The following is a 24,075-nucleotide window of genomic DNA, read 5'->3' as shown; positions in this document are numbered from 1 at the left end:
CGAAGTTGTTAGGGAGTAGTGAGGGGGAGTCAGGACCTGGGGTGGGGAGCCAGATAACCTGGGGTAAAGTCACTTAACGTTTCTACCTCCACTTCCTCATGGTGAAATAAAAACAATACCATCTGCCCAAACTACTTAGGTTAGTAGAAAGATCAAATGACGTAATGAACATTAGAGTGCTAGGAAGAGCACCAAACGTTACAAAAAGTAGTTGTAATGTTTGAGTACGTTGATTCTGGAATAGCTCCTATTTTTTTTTTTCTTTTTTTTTTTTTTTTTTTTTTTTTGCGGTACGCGGGCCTCTCACCGCTGTGGCTTCTCCCGTTGCGGAGCACAGGCTCCGGACGTGCAGGCTCAGCGGCCATGGCTCACGCGCCCAGCCGCTCCACGGACCGGGGCACGAACCCGTGTCCCCTGCATCGGCAGGTGGACTCTCAACCACTGCGCCACCAGGGAAGCCCTATTTCTCCTTTTAATCAAAAGAAACGGTGATCTAATGCTCTCCTTAACTACAGAAAGAAAATATACTTAACGACTTTAACTGAAGATAGGCAGATGGATGGATGGACAGATAGAGGGAGAGGGGAAGGGAGGGGCGAGGAAGGGACAGGGATGATGGAGAGGAGAAGGTGTACTCTTACAGACATGCAATACTTTCCCAAGGTTTGCCAAATTTTCTATCCGGCTTCTAAATAGACCTATTTACAATTTTTGTACATTAACAAAGTCATTCAAATGATTTAGTTTTTGGACACAATATATTCAAAAGCCATAGCAAACTGTTGCAGTAAGGAGAAGTAAAAATCAGTAAGAGTCCACAAAAGATTTCTCTTACTATAGCGTGCTGGCAAAACTTTCCAGATCTCTTATCAAAATCTTTCCCAATTTTCAGTATATAGAAATTGCTCAACTACAAACTACAAAGTAGCCTGTTCAAAGGTGATGTGTAATTGTTTTAAGTATAATATCACCACTCACACAATCTACTGATTACCTATGATATTAGTTTTATGGGTATTTTTTTCTTGTTTTGAAAGATCATCTATTATTCTAAGAATGCTATACTCTGCAACTTACTTCCCTAAATTATGAAAATCTTTAGCTATACATTAAAATGAAATGAGGGACTTCCCTGGTGGCACAATGGTTAAGAATCCGCCTGCCAATGCAGGGGACATGGGTTCGAGCCCTGGTCCGGAAAGATCCCACATGCCACGGAGCAACTAAGCCCATGTGCCACAAACTACTGAGCCTGCGCTCTAGAGCCTGCAAGCCACAACTACTGAGCCCACGAGCCACAACTACTGAGCCCGCACACCTAGAGCCCGTGCTCTGGAACAAAAGAAGCCACCGCAATGAGAAGCCCGGGCACAGCAAGGAAGAGTAGCCCCCGCTCGCCACAACTAGAGAAAGCCCGCGCACAGCAACAAAGACCCAACACAGACGAAAATAAATAAGTTTATGAAAAAAAAAAAGAAATGAAACCATAAACACTTTTAGCATTCTAAAAGTTCAGACTAAGTATAAATTAAGAAAAATAGCCAATTCACTTTTTTTCTATGTCCCATACAGATTAGTAACCCTACATGAGGAAAATATTACATCATCTGATAGAATTTTGTGTCAGTTAAACAAAAGTAAATTTATATATAAGCATTATCTGGTCAACTAAAATTTTTTGTTATGAATTTTCTAAATGTGTCATAATTTATCTTCACATTTAACTAATACTTTTCTCTTTAAAAATTTAAGCTAGGTGACTTTGGAATGTTCAGTGATAAAAGACTATTTAGACAAAAGTAGTATCAATTATTAGACACTGATTAACGATTTTTAAAATTAAAAGAGAGGGATTATTAGAAAATAAAAGCCAAATCATTTGATAATTCCCAATTGTACAAATTTATCCATTCTTTTGATTATACCATTTATTATACTAATATGTTATTTAACCTCAAAGTCACTGAATATCAAAATTAACAGAAAATTCAAATCATGAACTTTAATTTTAATAATAAAATATTACACTTAATGTCATAACCTAAAACAGAAGTAAAAAGATTTGGAAAATTGTTTCAGAAAAAATGAGGAAAGATTCAAAAAAGGATATTATACGATGAAATCCATCAGCAAACCATGAAACTAAAAGATGGAGAAAAAGGATTCTCAGATACGAAAGGCTAGGACTCCTTCATATTCTATTTCATCCTGAAATTCCAAATAAATTTCCTCATTTAAATGTTTTAAGCATCTGTATTTTTATACATCCTTGGGCCTTATCATCACTCATAGGAAATGTAAAAAAAAATTCCTTATTAAAAATTGTACCTTTTTCAAAATTAAAGATACAATCCAATTTTTACTTCCGTGGGGCAGAGCCAGAGAGAGGAGGAACAAAACCAAAAGGACAGATAGAAAAAAGCTTTTTGCCTTACAAGTAAAATAAAGCCACTTGGCATGGACCACTGGGTTGCCCAAAAATACTTACTGAGGATGAAGTATGACCACACTGCTCGAGGCAGTGGAAACTCAGTTACTGCCCTTGGACTACACCCACCACTGACGCTGGCGTGTAAAAATACTCTCGTTAACTGTAGTGTTTTCAAAATACTATCCTTATAGTATTACCCTATACACCCCAGAGGGGTCGGTAAGACAGAAATATTACCAAAATGGAGATCAGAATGGCAAGATTAAAGGTCTGGCCTTAATGGATATCTCTCCCAGATATGTGTGCTATTCAGCAAGATTCAAATGAATAAAATACATGTTACCAGTGACTGAGCATAAAATTCAACTTGAAAAATCATTAGATAACATATCAAAGAACAATCAAGCCTCAGTAGCTAAAGAAGCCAGCAATTAAACAGATGCCTTTTTAGATACACAGAGCTACTATTTACTGAGTCCCTCGTACTGTCAGATGTAATATTAGGCAGTTTTTACATTGTCATTAACCTTTTAATTGCCCTGAAAGTATTCTTAACTTCCACTTTAGAGGTGGGTCTCAGACTCTGAGAGGTTAGGGAATTGCCCAAGACTAGACAGATTTAGGCAGCAGATCCCGGAGTGGAATCCAGATGTGAACGCAGCTACAATCTATGCCCTCTGGATCATGCCACTTCACCACAGTAGGGAGAAAGGGCTTTTATAGGTGTGGAAGGTAAAAAACTGAAAGCCGAAAGAGGGAAATGTAAATGGGAATGCTGAAATGGGATAAAAAAGCAGATTAGGAAGAGCAGGTAGGAAACATGAAAAAAATAGCATCAACGAATAAGCTACAGCAACAGCAATAAAAGCCAAGTGTGAGTCCTAATGCATTCTGTTCCTCTGACAGGAAATTTCAACACCATCAGATTTTATAGTAAGCTAATAGTATAACTGCTACCCTCTCTAAAAGGGGGCAAATAAGACAAAATGAAAGAGAGTAAGCTTTTTAAGGCAGATATAAAATGAAACAATAATTTTACTGCATGGAAAAAAACCAACCCATTAGAGACCCTATAGAGCAAATCTTATAAAAATGTTCTCAACAAAGCCAGCATGTGACCACTGGGAACCAAAGCCAGTTCTTGAACCTCATTTAAATACAGGTGGGAAAAAAACCCAATTCAAATAGACAATTCACTATGAGCTTTTTAAAAATAAAATAGTACATTTAAAAATGAAATCTAAAGCAACCTTGAAGTTGACTCTGTAGTTTCTTTTTTTCAGGGTCATCAGATTCTCCTTCCCCATCACTGTCATTCCTAATAAAAAGAATTTAATATATTCAAATGATCACTCATTGCTATCAAAGTAAGGCAAAAAATAAAGGAAAAGATTAACCTGAAATATCCGTAATTTAAGTGGCAAAGTAAGACATTCACATTAAAAGTTAAGCTTATTTTTACTTTTCAGAATATACTAAATAAAATAGTAAGCAGGCATATTACCCATCAAAATGGAATCATGAACAGGAAATGGACAAAACGACCAGAATGAAGTCAGGAACTAGCTCCAAATTCCCACGACATACCTATTTATGTACTGATATTAATTCATAAATGCATGATCCACACCTCATTCCACAAAAGATTTAAGATGAATTACAGGAGTGTTGTAAACAATCAACAATAAAAAAAAATCAGGACCAGGCAAACTATATATTAGAACAAGAAGCCATAACTAGGAGGAAAAAAACCCCCCAAAATATCAACTATTTAAGGTACAAAGGTGCATAACCCTTAGCCTAGGGGTTCCAAAGGATGGATGAAGCTTTTGATGAAAATGAACTGACCCCAAAGAACAAGGAGATCAATGCACACATTTCATATCTAGGGATTTATTCTAAGGAAACAATTTTAAATGAGTTCAAGGATTTGACTACAAGGATAATCATGCCCATATTGTTTGCAATAGGGAAAAAAATAGAAATAATGTATATTCAATTATAAGGATTAGCATGTGACAGAATACACTGCAATCTTCAAAGCAAAAAATATGGCATTACATTATTTTTCACATATAAGACATAAAGGGGAGTAAAAAGATTGACAGGTTTTATCTCAGAATGGGCTTGCTTGGTTATCACAGTGTGGTGGGGTTATTTATGTGTAAGGTGGAGACTGCAAACTGATTCACCTTGACATTCACTCCAACCTTCTTCTACTGCGTTTTCTTGTACAGTAAAGACTGTACTTGTTATAAAACTGCCCTTCCCAGGCTCCCCTGCAGCTGAGGCTCCACAGGAGACCAAAGTCCTGCTGGAAGGCAGAAGCAAGCAACTGAGGTAGGGGGCTGCATGCGAGGAGACGCCTGTAGGTGAAAGCACTGCTTTGCTGAGGGCGCTGTGGCAGGGCCTACTGCCCACTCCCCGGCACCGGAATGCGGGGCAAGGGAGCTGGCAGCAGTGGGATCCCTGCTGGAACTACCCTGGTGGAGGGGGGCATTTCTCCTAGCCATGCGGAATCCAAACTTGACTCCCTGGCCCTCGAATTCTGTAAGGGAATGCACTACAGGGATCCCTGCTTTCCCAAAGTTTGCTTTATGCCACTTTGCTTTTACAAAAGACCTACATTAGTACCTGTTTTCAGTAACTGAAAGATATCCAAAGACGATCATCGCTTTAATGAAGGCAAAAAACGAAAATAGCATTTAGCATTTGTTTTAGAGTGCGCTCTTATGAGGCAGCACGCACCCTGAGCAGTGAGAGAGGCCCCGCCAAGAGCCTTCCGAAAACCACACTCCATCTCATCACCAAGCTGAACTGTGTCAGCTTTGAACTGTGTCTGTGAGCATCTGTGCTTTATCTCCATTTATTTTTGTGCATCCATTAGCAAGAGGTAATTGTTTCTTTGCTTTACCCCATTTCAGCTTAAAGTGGGTCCCGCCATCCAACACAGAACTGGTATCCCCCTGCTAGGCAGACATCTTAGGAGGGACACTACACGGTCTCCAAGCAAGACCAGGAGAGGCTCAACTCCCGGGGGAGAGGACGTTTCTGCGGGCCAGGGGGTCTCAGCGAGATCTGGGGGTCCAGGTACTTGAGGTCAACTGATCCTTCCCAACAGCTTTCATTTCATTTTCATCTGGAGTCCCAGTCTTACAATACATGCCCCAACTTTCACACAAGAAACCCAGGGAGGTTCAACTGATTTTGAAATCCAATAAGCTATGAGATCAGCTGGGGTCTAATTTTTGTCATGCCAATGCTAGAGCTATAAGATAAAATATTCTTAGGGTATCAAAGGAACTCTCCGGTTCCCCGACCATGTCTTGAACAGAGAATATAAAACCTTGAGCTTCTATGTTTTTTCAAACTCTCCCATGTAATTTGAGGCAGGCTGTCAACTCTAGTTCTCAAAATGGCCTTTCGTAGTAGCCACAAAGCCCCCAAAGCACTGCCTCCAGGGCACTCCATGCCTGGTGACCACAGGGGTTATCTAAGTTGCTTGTACCACTGCTTACCATGAACTGTAAGTATTACATCCTATAATGCTAACCAGAATTTCCTGCCTTCATATCCAACGAGGCCAGATGACCCCACCCCAGAGTCTTGTTTTCTCCGAGTATGTTGTCGCTTGGAACCACTTCTGGCTCCAATTAATAGAATGATCAGAGGATCTGGGTAGAATATGTTCCCACTGCTCAGCACAGAGCCTGACATGCACACATTAGGTGTTGAATATATAAATTCTGCATCTGTAAGTGATATATCCCCCATCTAGGAAGACATTTCAAAAATGAGTTTTGATGTTTATATAAATTATGCTGTGTCGCTTTCTTTACAATGATAAAGTAAAGCAAATCTGATGCGAATCCACATCAAAAAACTTATATATCCAAAATTTGTTTTACATTACCAGAGTTGTTTTTCATTTTGTCCATGTGCTTAGTACTAAGTCAATGCTACTAGTCAAAGATTCAATTCACAGATTACTCCTACAATTTTAAACTTCATTACATAATGGGCAGAGGGTAAAGAATTGAGTAGCATTCCTAAAAAATGTTTTTTCTACTACTACCAGGCAGTCAAGGAGAGCAATTTGAGGTATATCACCCCCGAAGCTTGGTAAACTAGGGGTCCACAAACTTTTTCTGTAAACGACAAGACAGTAAATATTTTAGATTTTGTAGGCCATACGGTTCCTTGTCACAACTACTCAGCTTTGCTGGTACAGCACAAAAACAGCCACAGACAACAGGTAAGTGAAGGCATGAGGCCGTGTTCCAATAAAACTTTAGTTACGAAAGCAGGCAGCAGGTCAGATTTGGCCCATGAGTCACGGTTTGCCAACACCTAGTTCAAACAAAGGAAATTTCCTTCACAAATTAAATTAAATTTTATCCTGTAATTCGATACAATACAATCTCACTCTAAAATACATACCCCTTCTCATCAGCTGGACTTGGCTGTCCCTCTTTCACTGGCTTCTGTGGTTTTTTCTCCTTCTTCTTCAGGTACTCCTTCAGTTTTTCTGCTCTATCAAGATACTCTGTACACTTAGCCCTGATACTTTGCTTGGCTTTATCACCCTGTGCTTCATCTATTGAAGGGAAACGAGAAAGATTTTTCCTTTAGTATTCTTTACAGACAGGTATAAAACTCCTAGACATACTTTTCCAAAAAGGAAAATCTATTTTGGAGGAGAGAGAAAAGATCATCTCTAGCTCATCATAATCCATGATTATCAATCTTTTCTATTCCTTCCTCCAGCAGGGTTGGGGGCCAACAGTGAGCGTGAGTCAGAAAGAGTTCTGAGCAAGACACTAGGATATCTTAAGTTAATGTTAAATAATAAGAAGAAATTATTTAATATTCTGTGGGCTTCATACTCTTCCCTTACATTCTGTGCAGACAGCTAAAAGCTGCTTATCTCATACAAAACCAATTATAAGACAAATAGAAGTAAAGCAATATTAACCATTTCCATCAACGTCTACATAAGCTTTATTTCAGAGTATAAAAAGTGACAGAAATCCCATATATTATGAGTACCACCAGTACAGTAATTTTACTAAAGGCCCCTGTGAGAGCTGTTTGAAAAGGAGACTTCAGCAATATATGCAGTGTATGGGATTAGCCCCACCTATCTTATATGTTATGATTAATTCTTAGTTTCACTTTAATGTGACAGAAAAACCTCAAAATTAAACAGGGAAGCTCAAAAGAAAATCCTAAATTATCCAACTGCTAAAATTTTTATTTAAAAAAAACCCGAAGTTTGCCAGAAAGACACTTTTTCAATGTCTTATTTCACATATGTTCAGCATTAGGTTTAAGATCCATGAAGGCAGGGGTCGTTATCCATTTCTTCCTCACTGCTGTATCTCAGTGCCTAGAACAGAAGCTGGCAGGTGGTAAACACTGAATACATATTTGGAAATACACAAAATGTCTCCCAACCTATTTTTGTTTGTTTCTGTTTTGGCTGCGCAGCACAGCATGTGGGATCTTAGTTTCCCCACCAGGGATCGAACCCGCGCCCCCTGCAGTGGAAGCGTGGAGTCTTAACCACTGGACCACCAGGAAAGTCCCCCAACCTATTTTTAAAACATCTATTTTCAAAGAGATGTTTAGAAAATTAGTAGGTCCAGATTACATAATCTGGGTACATAACCAGTAAAACGAAAACTTTTTCCCACTGACTATATGGCATTTTAATATGTTTAGGTGTACAAAGTAATAACTATGACAGCTGTGCACATTTGTTGGTTGAGTACTTAAAAACTACTAAGAAGCTAGTGGGACTCTTTTGCAAATTGATGGTTTATAATTTTCTGGCATTGTACTTCAATTTTTATAAATGAAATAGAATAATCTTTTTAGTGTTTTTAAATAAAAAAACAAATGATGACCTTACATTTAACTACATGGAGAAAATACTGTACAGCGTGTTGGTAGAGTTGAAGGGCTTCCTCGTAGTTCCCAGCTTTGTCTTCCTGGGCTGCTTTGCTAGCAAGATCTATCGCTTTCTGTTTGAAGGGAGGCAAAACTATACCATCAAAATCAAAGCATAGCATAAGTGTGAAATAAATAATCACGTTGAATGTTTTCTTTAAAAATGAAAGCAACCTTAAAACAAATCTACCTTTTTTTTCTAAATCACAACTGTATTGTATTATAAATTATAATTATTTATAAAATGCAAATTACATTTCTTCTATAGGTAAATGCTATCTGAACACCTCTTTATCTAGTACCAATCACTGAGATTCTCACATAATTTTTCACTCAACAAAAGTCAAGCTCAGGGCTAGTAAGGAATAATCAAGTAACATGAAAATTCAAGTTAAAAGCATTTATGGAAATTCTCAAAAATCAAATGTCTAAAGTATATGACAACAGTAAAATTTAAATGGGGTAAAACCCCTTCAGAAGCAATAGCGCAATGAAATACCAAGAGTCTGAAAAATACCCAAATCTTTTAACTCAGGAATTAACTAAAAGGTTCACTGAGCAAAGACAAACCAGAGAGGTCTTTTGAAAAAACAAAAACAAAACTTGAAAACTTAAATTTTAAATAGCGAAAAGATGCCACACAATATAAAAAGTAGAATTGTTAAATATTAAGCAGTATTTGTAATAATATGGAAAAATGAATAATGGAAGTTTTCAAAAAGCATTATACAATTTTTACATATAGCATGAGATCAAGTATTTGAAACAACAGCAAACAAACAAATAAATAAACTTTTAAAAAGCACAGAAGAAAGATGGGAAGGAAATTTCACAGAGCTTATCTTTGATAAGACTCAATTTTTTTCATTTTCTACTTCTTCACATCTTCCAGAAATTCCATAATGAAATGGGCAACTTTTGTAGTACTTTTTTTTTTAACTTTTTATTTTATATTGGAGTAGAGTTGATTAGCAATGCTATGTTAGTTTCAGGTGTGCAGCAAAGTGATTCAGTTGTACATATACACATATCTATTCTTTTTCAAGTTCTTTTCCCATTTATGTTGTTACATAATATTGAGCAGAGTTCCCTGTACTATACAGTAGGTCCTGGTTGGTTATCCATTTTATTTTACTTTATTAAAACTTATTTTATTTTTTTAATTTTGGCTGCATTGGGTCTTTGTTGCCACGTGTGGGTTTTCTCTAGTTGTGGCGAGCGGGGGCTGCTCTGCGTTGCGGTACGTGTGCTTCTCACTGTGGTGTCTTCTCTTGTTGCGGAGTGCAGGCTCTAGGCTTGGGGGCTTCAGTAGTTGTGGTGCGTGCGGGCTCAGTAGTTGTGGCATGCGGGCTTCAGTAGTTGTGGCGTGCGGGCTCAGTAGGTGTGGCTCGCAGGCTCTAGAGCGCAGGCTCCGTAGTTGTGGCGCACGGGGCTTAGTTGCTCCGCAGCATGTGGGATCTTCCCACACCAGGGCTGGAACCCATGTCCCCTGCACTGGCAGGCGGATTCTTAGGCACTGCGCCACCAGGGAAGCCCAGATCCATTTTGAATACAGCAGTGTGGACATGTCATCCCAAACTTCCTAACTGTCCCTCCCCCACCCCTGCAACCATAAGTTTGTTCTCTAAGTCTGTGAGTCTGTTTCTGTTTTGTAAGTTCAAAAGTTGTAAATAACTTAAAAAAAAAACCCCACACACAACTACCAGAAATAGATCCATACAGCTACGTCCAACTGAATTTTGACAAAGATATAGAAAGGCAAGTTAATGGCAGAAAGATAGGTTTGTTTTTTTTTTTGTGGTACACCGGCCTCTCACTGCTGTGGCCTCTCCCGTGCGGAGCACAGGCTCCGGACGCGCAGGCTCAACGGCCATGGCTCACGGGCCCAGCCGCTCCGATGTGGGATCTTCCCAGACCGGGGCACGAACCTGCGTCCCCTGCATCGGCAGGCGGACTCTCAACCACTGCGCCACCAGGGAAGCCCCAAGATAGGCTTTTAAAGAAATGGTTCCAGAGCAAATGAACATCCATAAGTCAAAAAAAAAAGAGAGGGAGAACACCTCAAACTAAACCTTGTACTCTGTACAAAAATTAACTTGAAATGAATCACGGACTTAAATATAAAATGTAGGGCTTCCCTGGTGGTGCAGTGGTTGAGAGTCCACCTGCCGATGCAGGGGACGCAGGTTCGTGCCCTGGTCCGGGAAGATCCCACATGTGGCGGAGCGGCTAGGCCCATGAGCCATGGCCGCTGAGCCTGCGCGTCTGGAGCCTGTGCTCCGCAACGGGAGAGGCCACGACAGTGAGAGGCCTGCGTATCACACACACACACAAAAAAGTAAAACTATAAAATCCTTAGAAAAAACAAAGAGTATCTTCACCATCTAGGGCTAGGCAAAGGGTTCTTAGACTTGACACCAAAAGCACAATATATAAAAAGAAAAAATAAAAACAGTATATTGGCATAAAAAAGACACATAGATCAATGGAACAGAAGAAAGAGCCCAGGAATAAACCAACACATATGTTCTCAATTAATTTACCACAAAGGAGCAAAGAATGTATGATGGGGAAAGAACAGTCTCTTCAATAAATGATGCTGGGAAAACTGGACAGCCAAATGCAAAAGAATGAAAATGAATACTATCTTATACAATACACAAAAATAACTCAAAATGGAGTAAAGATTTGAACATAAGACCTGAAACCATAAAACTCCTAGAAGAAAACACAGATGATAAGCTCCTTGACGTTGGTCTTGGTGATAATTTTTTGGATTTGATGCCACAAAGGCAACAAAAGCAAAAATAAGTGTGACTACATCAAACAAAAAAGCTTCTGCACAGCAAAGGAAATAATCAACAGAATGAAAGGTAACCTACTGAATGGGAGAAAATACTTGCAAATCATATATATCTGATAAGGGGTTAATATCAAAAAATATAAAATACTCATACAAATCAAGAGCAAAAACCAAAACAATTTGATCAGAAAATGGGCAGTGGATCTGAATAAACATTTTTCCAAAGAAGACACACAGATGGCCAACAGGTACATGAAAAGGTGCTCAACATCATTAATCATCAGGGAAATGCAGATCAAAACAACAATGCGTTATCACCTCACACCCATCAGAATGGCTATTATCAAAGAGACAAGAAATAAAAAGTGTTGGTGAGGATGTAGAGAACAGGGAACTCTAGTGTACTGTTGATGGAAGTATAAATTGGTGCAGTTACTATGGAAAACAGTACGGAGGTTCCTCAAAAAATTAAAAACAGAACTATCATATGAGCCAGCAATTCCACTCCTGGGTATTTATCTGAAGAAAATGAAAATATTAGCTTGAAAAGATATGTGCACCCCCATGTTCACTGCAGCATTATTTACAACAGCCAAGATATGGAAACACCTAAGTGTCCACCAAAGGATGACTGGATAAAGAAAAAATATATATATCAAATATTATTCAGCCATAAAAAAGGAAGTCTTGCCATTTGCAAAAACATGGATGGAACCTGAGGGCATTATGCTAAGCAAAATAAGTCAGACCGAGAAAGACAAATACCATATGATCTTACTTATATGGGGAATCTTAAAAAAAAAACCCAAAAAACAAAAACAAAAAATGAGCTCACAAACAGAGAACAGACTGGTGGTTGCCACAGGTGGGGGGGTGGACGAAATGGGTGAAGGGGGTCCAAAGGTACAAACTTCCAGCATAAAGTAAATCAGTCATGGGGATGTCATGTGTAGCATGGTGACTATAATTAATAATACTCTCTTACGTATTTTTGAAAGTTGCCACAAGAAAAATATTTTGTAACTATGTATGGTGACAGATGTTAACCAGATGTACTGTGGTGATCACCTCACAATATAAACAAATATCAAACCATGTTGCACACCTGAAACTAATATAACATTATATATCAATCACACCTCAAAGGAAAAAAATAGTGATAAATTGGACCTCATCAAACTTAAAAATTTTGGGTCTGTAAAACAGCCTGTTAAAAGGATGAAAAGACAAGCCAAAGAGTGGGAGAAATGTTTGCAAACCACATGCTTGGGAAAGGACTAGTACTTAGAATACAGAAAGAACTCTCAAAAATCAAGTTTAAAAACAACTGAAGTAGAAAATAAGCTAAAGACATAAATAGACATTTCACCAAAGAGGATATACAGATGGCAAATTAGCACATGAAAAGATGTTCAACACCACTAGCCATTAGGGAAATGCAAATTAAAACCACAGTGAGATATCACTAAACACGTATCAGAATGGCTAAAATAAAAAATAGTGACAATGCCAAACAGTGGTGAGGATACAGAGAACTGGATCACTTATACATTGCTGAGATGTAAAAAGGTACAGTCACTCTGGGAAACAGGTTTGTTTTTTTTACAAATCTAAACACGCAACCACCACATGAATCAGCAACTGCACTCCTGGGCATTTATCTCAGAGAAATAAAGACTACGTTCACATAAAAACTTCTTGTACTTGAACATTCCAGATGCCCTTCATGGTTAAACCGCGGTACACCCAGACCAGGGAGTACTACTCAGTAACAAAAAAGAATGAACTACTGATATACGCAACTTGGATGAATCTTGAGGGAATTAAGCTAGGTGAAAAGAACCAATCCCAAAAGGTTACATACTGCATGATTCCATTCATATAACCTCAAATGACAAAACCAGAGGTGAAGAGCCGTTTAGTATTGTCAGGAGACAGGAATGCGGGGGGAAGAGAAAGGGAAGTAACTGGTTATAAAAGGGCAACGAGAGGGATCCTTCGGGAGAGAGCTCTTCTGTATCATGACTACGGCGGGGGGATACAGGAATTAACTCGACGGAACTCTGTGTGCACAGACACACACACACACACACTTAAGACTGGGGAAATGTGAGTAAGACAGTAGAATATATCAATGTCAACATCCGGGTTGTGATACTGTACTATATAGTTTTACAAGATGCTGCCATTGGGGACAACTGGGTGAAGGGTACACAGGCTCTCTCTGTATTATTCCTCCCAACTGCGTGTGAATCTACAATCATCTCAAAATAAAATTTTCATTAAGAAAACTATCTTTAATATTTTAAAATATGCACACACATACAAATTAAGAACAAGCATGATTTACTGAAACATTCCACCTGTATTAATTTAGGTCGTAAAACTATTCAACAGAAATAAGAGCCAGTAGAAAAAAATAATCATGGCTATGCTATATTAAAAATAAGCATACAATTAAGATAAGAAATTATTCAAATAATCCAAAAACTAATCATATGTTGAAAATATTGTATTTTGAAGCAGTTGCTCATGGACTGCATAGAGATGGGATAAATGGGAGGAAGAGGCCTTCCCTCTGCTGTGGCAGGAGGGAAGAAAAATAAATGGTGTGTCTCAGAACTGATAAAATGTAGCAGTACATGTTTCACAGTTCAAATAGCCTGAACTTGGAGCTAAATTTCCAAGTTTGGTAAACTCAGCAGGATATAAAGGGTGGAGTCACAGCACCTGGTCAACAGGTGGTTTGGTGTACCTGGTCTTATAAAAATTATCCAGAAGGCTCAGAGGCTAAGTCATGTAGCAGAAGTAAGTTCTTCCTTTTTCTGGCTATAATTTCCTTCTTACGCTATTTTGAATTGCTGTGCCACTCGCCTCTTCAGCTATGCATTCCCCTCATTTGCTGTCAGCCGTCTTTTAGGAGCCAAAATGACATTTGTTAAAACTCGTACAGTCAGTATTTAAAAATCTAGCTCCAAATATGGTACCAATCACTTTAAAGCAGCCTTTCTCTGATGATGGATGCATCTGTATTTGCACTGTCCAATACGGGAGCATATGGCTTTTGAAACTTTTGGCTAATGTGACTGAAGAGTTTTAAGTTTTATTTAAGTAAAATTTAAATTTAAATTGCCACATGTGGCTACCATACTGGACAGCACATGTTAAACCTTTAATCAAAGATGATGATTGGAGGATATGCATCTGTTTTTCCCCTGATAAATGCTCCACTTCACCCTTGTTTCTGTTAGCATTTTTCATTTGAAACAAAATTAACCATGTCTTGCATGGTTTGGGAGTGCCAATTATTCTTTCAGAATAGAACCCTGACTGTCTCCATCGCTACCACCCTAGCTCAATCCACTATCACATCTGTCAAGCCTACCGCCTAGCCTCCTCTAAGCCGTCAGCCTGCTTCCACAGTTGATACGGAAGTCCACACAGCACCAGTGAAGGGCACCCTTTGATGGCTTCCCACTGCAAACAATAAATCCCAAATGCTGGGTCATGATCTACCTGGGCCCTGGCTCTGTCTGGGTCTCACCTGAAACCCTCTAGTCCTCCTTCACTCAGGCAGCCTGTGGACTAGGACCCCTCTGCCCACAATACTCTTCCCTGCTCTTTCCCCAGATGGATGCACAAGGGTCTCATTTTCAGTCACAGTTCACATGCCAGGTCCTCAGAGAGGCCCTCCCTCCTCTCCTATTTCAAAGGCTGCGCCCCACCCCTGATCTCAGCCCTCCCCTCACCCTGCACTTCTATCCCATTGCTGTGTTTATCATTGTTCCCCTGCATACTCACTTACTGGCCATCTCCTTTAGTGTACAGGGAAGCTCCACAAGGAAGGGGACTTGCACCGCAGGCATGCAAACAGCCCTCCTTCAGCTAGCCCTGACACTAAAACCCCCTTCAGGTTGGTTCTGCTTCTCTGCTACCTTCAGAACCCAAACCTCACCAGCGCAGTCTCTACTCTTTCCAGTTCCTTTTTTTCTCCTTCCCTTCAGCTGCCAATCTGGGCTTCTGTCCCTTATCTTATCAATAAATCTGCTCATATCAAGGTTCTCTGTGGTGCCAGATCCAAAGACCAGCTCTGCGTCCACCTCGATCTCTCTCGACAGTATTCTACAGCAGCATCACTTCCCTCTGGAGCGCTGCCCTCTGCCGAGCTCCCAAGCACCACTCTGCCCGCTTTCCTCCCGCCGCTGACAGCTCCTGCTCAGTTTCCTTTGCTGACTCTCCTTCTTGAACCTGACGCTGAAGTATCAGGGCTCCTCAGGGCTCAGGCGTCCTTCTCTTTCCTCCCTCCCTATGTGAGCTGTTCTCAATGACTGAAGCTGATTATCTTCAGGCTGATAGTTTCCAAATTTATTCAATTTTAAAACACGCCACTCTTCTGTTTAAAATCCTTCCAGTGGCTTGTTTCTGTGCATGTAGGTTTTGTTTTGTTTTGGCCTGTCCTCTCCCACTAGAATATAAGCTCCATGAGGACAGGAGTCATGCCTGTTGTACTGGCTTTTTTATATTCTGGAGTCTTGCAAAGAGGCTGGCACAAGACTGACTGAATCTCAGGGTCAGCCAGGATCCAGTCATCAATATGGAGGCACAAAGGCTGGGAACACCTGGGATTGTCCTTTTCAGATTAGGAGACCATGATGTGCCCACGCTAGAAAACCCTGGGAAACTGGGTAAATTCCAGACCCACCCATCTCAGGAGGAAAGCTGTCCCAGCCCCTGTCTTTCAAGGCTGATTCTTTCCCTGGTGCTCTGGAGCCCATTCCTACCTTCCTCCTCAGACATTCAGTCCCCTCGATTTTAACAGCTCAACTGTTCTCCCCAACCTAACCTTTCCCTTTTTGGGGGAGCATTCCTTAGCATAAAAATGTATGCAAGTTCTATCTTAGACTCATAGCTACAAAACACCAACGGAAACACACCAGCTCTCCCCAATTCTAAGGTTCCCATGTAGCTACCATCTTATTCAATACTTGCCTCTTCACCTCCACAGCAAAGCCCCAAAGAGAACCCGAAGTTCATCTCGGTTTCTTGATTCCTCCCATGGCAATGCTTCCTGCCCCTTGACTGTGAGATCTCTCACTTATCTAGTTATGGGTCACTAGGTGAGCACTTAGCCCTCGTAAGAGACACCTCACATGGCCTCCTTTGGCCATCAACGCACCATCCTCTCCAGGTTTGACTCGTGGCTATGTCACGATTCTTTTTCAGGCTCCCTTTTCTCTCTCCTTAAACGCTGACATTCCACTGGGTCTGTGCCTTGGTCCTTGTCTTTCCTCATTCTATACTTTCCAAGATGGCCACACCTCTCTACCATCCATATGCTACTAACTCCCAAATCCTTACTCCCAGCCTAGCCTAAGTTCTATACATATGTACCCAGCTGCTCAATGGACAGTTCTACCTGACTGTCCCCACAAGCATTTCAAGCCCCAGAAGGTCAGGACCACCCTGGCCCCAAATATGCCCCCTCTTCTTGTAATCCCCACTGTCAAGCTGTGCCCTGTATACACACAATGGTTTCATTCTAAAACAAAAACGTGAGCTTACTGCCTTCTCTGACTCCCCTCTGACAGCAGGATGGGGACCAATCACCTACATGCAGCACACACTGCTCCTTGTCATGTGGCTTAACTAGGCTTGACCCCTCACCTGGCACACTCCGTTCCCGTCACACCAAACTACAGGGACAACCCAGATGGCTCAGACGTCATTCCCCCGTGTACAGTGTGCTCTCCACCTGGAATACCCTATCCCATTGTCCAACACTCAGCACAGTCACTGTGGTCCTCCAACTGCAAAGTCCTTCCCAGCACCCCCAGGAGGCCTAGCCTCTGCTTCCTCTAAATTTCCACTGCCTCTTGTACATCCTTCCAAAGGTCACAAAGTATCCTAGTAGTCCCTTTATGTCTGATGTTTTCACATCAGAATATAAGCCCTTGGAAATCAAGGATGATCCATTTCTTTTATGATTCCCCAACATGTAGCAAAATGCATGACATAGTAGACACTCAGAAAAGTAAATATTCAGGACTGAGTAAACTTTGAGTTCTATACACAATGAACCTGCAGTTTCTCCCAACCCTCTGCAAGGTTTATTACACTTCTAGACTGAGGCATATGTTGTTTTTCTCTGCTTCGAATGCATCCCACTTTCTTGTCCAAGAAGGCATGACTTCATAGTGAAAAAGCACAAACTTATAAGCAGATAGACCTGGATTCAAAACTAATCCAAGTCTTCAATACTAATTAACTGTATGTCTTTGGGCAAATCATAAACTTAATAAGCTTTGGTTTCTTATACTGTGAAACCGGAGTAATACCTTGAAGAGTTGTTTTGAGGACTAAATGAGGTCACATCAAACACCGGGCAGAAAATTAGTGTCAGTACCTTTCACTCTTATCTAAGCTCACATCATCTTCTCTGCGGAACATTTCCCATTTATCCTTGAAGAGTTACACAAGCCCTTCCTTTCTGCCCTCCCACACTAACGTTTAATTCTATTAGAGCATTACTGCATCTGGCTATGGGGATTTTGCCTTGTTCAGTGAGAAATCGATTCGTTAGTTGAATATTCTTCATCCAAATTTCCTACATTAGAAGGTGGAAAAGGTTGAATGAGAAAGCACATCTGTGACCCAACCACTGATAAAAGTATAACTCATTATCTCTCCCTCTGTTTAACACTATCAATTATGCCTTTAATATGGGTCAATCTCGAGCTGATTCACTGAAGAACATCCACAGTCCAATCCAAATATGATGCAAAGGATTACAGAATGAAACTGCAAATGTTGCAAAATAAAAATGATCAGTAAATAGATGAAAATTATATTGTAGAATGCCCAAATCACATGCAAACTCTTGACAAATAAAAGTTCGTGTACTATGTATAAAATAGATGAGCAACAAGGATATATCATATAGCACAGGAAATTACAGCCATTATCTTGTATTAATTTTTAATGGAGTATAATCTGTAGAAATACTGAATCACTATGCTGTACACCTGAAACTAATATTGTAAATCAATAAAACTTCAATAAAAACATTTTTTAAAGATGATGGAATAAAACTATGCAGTTAACTGACAAACCAACAAGGATGAAAACAAGGCATTTCAAAAGAAATCACCTTTGATCCTCAAAGGAACAACAGTTTTATCAAATGACCAATACTTTTTCCAAGTACATTTACCAAAAAAACCCCTTCTGAATGGGGCTACAAAAAACTAATGTTAAGTGAAGATTGTTGCATCTTAGTTTAATGAAATCTTGTTGGAAAAAATACACCTAAGTCAACACATGACTTACTCTTTATTCTAAGAAATAAGTCACGTTGCAATTATATTTTGTTAAAGACATAAAACATTTATTTTCATAATCTTTTGGGTTGATTTTCAAGATAAAAGTCCCAATCAAGTGCCCCACCTCCTTTTTGGTGAAAATTTGATCTCGATTTAAATCAGTCTACTTTCAGTGATTTTTCTTCAGGATCAATTATCCTGGGCTCAGTAGATCCTCTATTAATTATCCCAGGTGCCTATACCAGGCACTCAACAAAAGCCTTTTCAACTGCAAGATCAAGACAAAGATTCAATATAGGGATTCACGCTACTCTTTTGTCCCAAACTTGACTAGTGGACTGGAGCTCTCGAGGTTAAGTCATATTCTAAACTCCACTGAAGCCCCAGATCCATTCTAGGGATGGGAGACACTGTTTGAAAAATTTCTCATCTCCATGAATTCCATTCCACAGAGGTCTAACAATTAAGTCTAAAGTATCAAGATTACATGCTTTATGAACAAAACACTGAACTCACTGCGGTAGGGGTGGGAAAGTGAAGACACAAAGGAGTTTAAGAAAACTCCATGATCTTATTTATATACTATATTTTGGGAGCCATTAGCGTGCACCTGAACGTATAGCTCAATGAATTCACGGATTCCTCAGATTCTGAGACTGTGCTCACGTTTCTATTCACCTGACAGCTCGAAAAGAAAGGCTTTGCTACACCAGCTTGAGGAACTAGGAGAGAACTCGAATCACCCTATTTTCAACTAGTCCAGAGTAATGCACTGGATACATTATGTTCTTTCCTCTCTCCCTTACACTGACTGCAGCGTTCGTGCCTCTGTTCAAAGCTCTGCCCAGCTCGGTTCAAACTCGGCTGGTTTGAAAAGGAAAAAACAAAAACAAAAGCCTCAACAAAAGCCAAAAGTCCCACAAAGCCAGTGGGCTTGGGAAACCCCGGAAGCATGCGGAAAGCGTCCGATTCTCCCACCTGCCTCTGGGCCGGCGCGCCACCGCTTCCTCCCTCTTCCCCGCCCCCCACTTCCCACCCCACGCCCAGCGCCTCCCCTTGGCTTGGGCTCTCCAGGGGGCGGGAGGATGGCGATACCTGGAGGTTGCTCGAGGTGGATGCCATGGCGGAGATACGAGGCGGTTCCTCGAGGAGGAACGGGGGCAGAGGAAACCTACAGTGGCAACGTCGAGTCGAGCCCGGAGCTGCCCCAAACGTGCGCAGGCCGGTGGCTCTTGGACCTCAAGCGGCGGCCTCCTTTCCGGAACTTGTTCCAAAACAACACTGCGTTTCAAAAGCCAGCGGCCCCCCCAAACCCTCACAAAACTTCCGTAACCCTGAGCCCCTCCGGGCTCTCGTCCGGCCTCTAGCCTCAGTACTTCCGCTTTCGTCATCACCACGCGCGCCACCCAGTCCAAGCCAGCCGAGGCCTGGCGGAAGTCAGGCTGGGCGCAGGCGTACTGCGGCTCCGGCCTAGGGGCCGGGAGACCGTTCGGGTTTGAGCGCTATACTTTTTTCTTCCTTTTACGGAAGTCTTATCCTTTGAGATGAGTTATTGTTTCTGGCTTCTTTCACTTGACGGAGAATGGAGAGTGCTCTGTCAATCTTGTGAAAAATGTTATCCCGTCTCCGAGACCCGCTGGTTGGGGACTTTGGGTCCGTTACCATTTACTCCTGTGTAAAGTGGGGGTAATTAAAGTACCTACCTCAGGGTTGTGGAGAATGCTAGTGCTGCGCGGTTAGGCGCACTGCAGAGTGATAAGCGAACACTTCATCCCGCAAGCATTTTCTCAATGGTTATTGTCATGGCTCTAGGAAGCCCCGAGAATTTCAATAAAAGTTATGTATGGCGCTGCCCTCAAGGAGATTATGGCAGTCTGGTGGGGATGCAGGCTTCTGAACACAAGTCTTGTGAAACTGTTAGATCAGATATTATTTATTCCAGTTAACGTTACAGGGAAGGTTAATGGCTTGAGCAGGTGAGTGCTTTATGCAGGACCACAGATGTCAGGGATTAGTGGCAGAACTAAAAGAAGACCTTTTTCCAGCATTCTGTTGTTTGCGGGCACAGTCCTCTTTTTTTTCTTCCTTTCATAGTTTAGCTTCTTAAAGGAAAGCGAAATAGATGTTTAATCACTCCAACGTTTTACTTCCCACTCATTCTTTCCAAACATCTGGTGTCTCCTAAATAAAGAACTTCCCTCCTTTGCTTCTTACTTAGTATTGTCAACTACCCAGTTCTTGAAATCTCTTCCGGATAGTGTCCTAATGTCCTTCCTCTAACCTCTTCACTTTCTCCCCTTCTTACTCTTAAGGGCAGAATTTCCTCAAGAGTCTAACATCCTCTTCTTTCTCACTACGCAAGCTCTGCTCATCTTATCCCCTTCCTGGGCTCCAGGTAGCAATAGAATAGAAATGGCTTCAAATTTAAATCTCTAGCCTGCCCTGTCCTCTGCCTAGCATTTATAGCTACCTCCCAGAGAGCTCCAAAAAACCATAGGGTTTTCCCACAAGAAAAATTCAACACGTTAAGAGCCATATTAATTATCTTAAACCCCAAACTTCCTTCTCTGATCTCTCCTTAGAATAATATATCACCAAATCTCCATCATGCAGGCTGAAAGCTAAAGCCCCCTCTCTGCCTGCATCTATCAATTCTCCTTCCTACCCACCCTATCCCCTTCCAGTTACTGATAAAATACTATAGGGACTCCAGCCCTTAGAATATCAGCACATAATAGACATTTAATAAATATTAAACTATTTAACTGAGCTGCTTAAAATAAGTCGCTGGTTCCTTAATGACTTTCAAGCTTGATTTTGCCTGAAGATACAAGCAGATTCCAATTAACCTTTCAATTCAATCCCTAAATGTTTACTGAACACCCACTGAAGACAAGTCTACTGGGCATTAAGAACCTACAAAGACAAATAAGGTGTGGTCTTTGCCATTTAGGATTTTACAATTTAGTGGAAGGCAAGACATGTAATAATGAAAAGAGAATTCATTTGAGTACCACAGTTGAGTACCACCATGTGCCAGGCTGTTTTAGGTGCTGGATATGAACCAAAGAGTCAAAATTTCCTCTTTTATCACCAATACAGTAATAAGTCCTGTTGATACCATGTGCTCCCTGATATGCAATGAGGAGAGTGTCACCTGCGGTATTTTAAAAGATCTATAACCTCAGTCTCATCATGAGAAAGTACCATACAAATACAAATTGAGTTTTTTTTTAACTTCTACAAAATACCTAACCAGTGCACTTCAAAAATGTCAAAGTCATGAAAAAACAAGGAAAGACTGAGAAACTTGTCACAGATTGCAGGAGACTGACAACTAAATGCAATATGGGATTCTGGACTGGATCCTGGAACAGAACAAGACAGTGGAAAAACTGATAAAATCTGAATAAAGTCTGTATTTTAGCTAATAGTATTATACCGATGCTAATTTCTTAGTTTTGATAAGTATACCATGGTTATTTAAGTTGTTAACAGTAGGGGATGTTGGGTGAAGCATATATGGGAATCCTCTATATCTTTGCAACTCTTTTGTAAATATTATTTTAAAATAAAATGCTTCCTTAAAAAGTCCTGTTCTTTGGGAGCTTACCTTCTAATGGAATAGAAACTTTTTACCTTTTACGTGTGTGAGATAAATAGAAAATATATATTGGTCTCTGCCCCTGGTTCCTGGCACAGAGCTCCTGAACCCTTGGAATTTCCTGGGTGATCAAAATGTCTTTTGTTCTAATGAGGTGATGCTGGGTGGGCTCCTGGATGAGGACTGTTCACCATAAAGTCCAGGCCATGATTAGAAACTTGGAATTTTCAGCCCCCCACCTCCATCCTCTTGAGAAGGCAGAAGGGCTGAAAATGGAGTTAATGATCAATCATGCCTATGTGATGTGATGAATCCTCCATAAAAATCCCCTAAGTATGAGGTTCAGGGAGCTTCTGGGTTGGTGAACGTAGAGGTGCTGGGAGAGTGATGGGCTCCGAGAGGGCATGGAAGCTCCTCGCCCCTTCCCAAATACCTCGCCCTATGCATCTCTTCTATCTGGATGTTCAACTGTATCCTTTATCGTAACCTTTTATAATAAACCAGTAAGAGCAAGTAAAATGTTTTTCTGAGTTCTGTGAGCTGCTCTAGCAAATTAATTGAAACTGAGGAGGGGGTCATCATAACCTCCGATCTATAGCCAGTTGGTCAGAAGCACCAAGACAGATGCCTGTCTTGTGACTGGCATCCGAGGACTGTGTGTGTGTGTGTGTGTGTGTGTGTGTGTGTGTGTGGCAGTCTTGTGGGACTGAGCCCTTAACTTGTGGGATCTGACACTCTCTCCAGGTAGATAGTGTCAGAATTGAATCAAATTGCAAACCACCCACCTGGTGTCGCAGAGAATTGCTTGGTGTGAGGAAAAGCCTTCAAGTATTTGGTGACCAGAAGTATCAGAAGTGAAGTACAGCATGTGTAGGTGAAAAAGACAGGCAGGGAAGAAAGACCTAGCAGGGAAGAACTGAGTTTTTCCAGTGTAACATGTTTAAATATGTAAATGTAAAAATGTTATATTCTCTATGGTTTACAAAGTATTTTCACATGTATTTTCTCATTTCCTAATTCTGTGAAGTAGATCATTCTGTGAAGTATCTCATTTTTACAGATGTGGAAACCAAGTCTGAGAGAGATAGAATTTCCCCAATCCATGTAGCTCTTAAGTGGCAGAGCTGGAGTTTGAACCCAGGGAACCTGACTTCGGGTCCAGTATCAGAAGATGGACAGTGACAAGTGCTAGAACAGAGACAGGACACATCGTGGTGCCACAGAAGGGAGAATGCTGAATTTGGAAGGAGTGGTCAGGAATTTCTTAGGGAAGGGATCAGTTAAACTGAATCTTCAAATCTTAAAACTGATTTTGACAGAGGTTAGGCCATTTCAGGCAGAGGAAAAGCATGAATAAAGGCATGGAAGGGTGAAGTATATGACGTATTTGAGGGATGGCTGGAATGTAGGGGAGCTGCGGGGAAGGAGTGACCGGAGAGGAAGCTAAAAAGGCACCCGTGGGCACTGCCAGGTGTTCAAGGCTTTGGAGATAAGGAGTCTGGACTTTGTTCTGTAGGGAGTAAGGATTCATTGAAAAGTTCCCCGCCCCGCCTTTGTCCCTCCTTCCCTCCCTGCCTAACTTTGTTCCTTTTAGAAGAAAGTAGCTAGTAGAGTCCTGACTTGGTCAGATAACAAGTTTCCCCTGCTCTCCGAAAGCAGAGTATTCCTATGAAAGCTTCATAAGCCAACATGGCATAAAGCAAAGAAACCATCACCTTAGGGCACATCTTGCTAACAGACACACAGAATAAATCGAGATAAAGCACAGGGGCTCACAGACACTGTTCAAAGCGAAGGCGGCTCCATGCTGAGATGCTGAGCGTAGTTCCCGGGAAGGAGTTTGGCGGTGCCACTCTCCGTGGTCGTAACTCTGTAACTCACTGTGAAACAAACACTGAACTATATTTTTTCCTGATTTTTCCGTAAAAGCAAAAATCCTCTTCAGATTTCTTTCAGTTAGCAAAAA

The 24,075-nt window shown here is 40.9% G+C and overlaps 1 protein-coding gene across 2 annotated transcripts in view; it reads right to left on the bottom strand.

The window, feature by feature from the left end:
* Positions 1-19,866, bottom strand: part of VPS4B (vacuolar protein sorting 4 homolog B) — a 31,476-nt gene extending 11,610 nt beyond the window's left edge. Inside the window, exons 1-4 of one of the 2 annotated variants that reach the window (XM_029228907.1) lie at positions 19,601-19,866; positions 8,346-8,457; positions 6,872-7,028; positions 3,682-3,749 (exon numbers count right to left, since the gene is read on the bottom strand). In XM_029228907.1, the coding sequence (XP_029084740.1) occupies positions 3,682-3,749; positions 6,872-7,028; positions 8,346-8,457; positions 19,601-19,627 (364 nt within the window). In that variant the 5' untranslated portion in view covers positions 19,628-19,866. Of the gene's footprint in view, positions 1-3,681; positions 3,750-6,871; positions 7,029-8,345; positions 8,710-19,600 lie in introns of those variants that run through there. The other variant, XM_029228898.1, reaches the window with a different exon arrangement.
* Positions 19,867-24,075: the final 4,209 nt, after the last annotated feature.

Source organism: Monodon monoceros, unplaced genomic scaffold (assembly GCF_005190385.1).
Source record: "Monodon monoceros isolate NGI ecotype Baffin Bay Population unplaced genomic scaffold, NGI_Narwhal_1 Super_Scaffold_1, whole genome shotgun sequence".
NCBI classification, from domain to species: Eukaryota; Metazoa; Chordata; class Mammalia; order Artiodactyla; family Monodontidae; genus Monodon; species Monodon monoceros.
The sequence above is the reverse complement of the archived record's forward strand: the minus strand, read 5'-3'. Positions and strand labels throughout refer to the sequence as shown.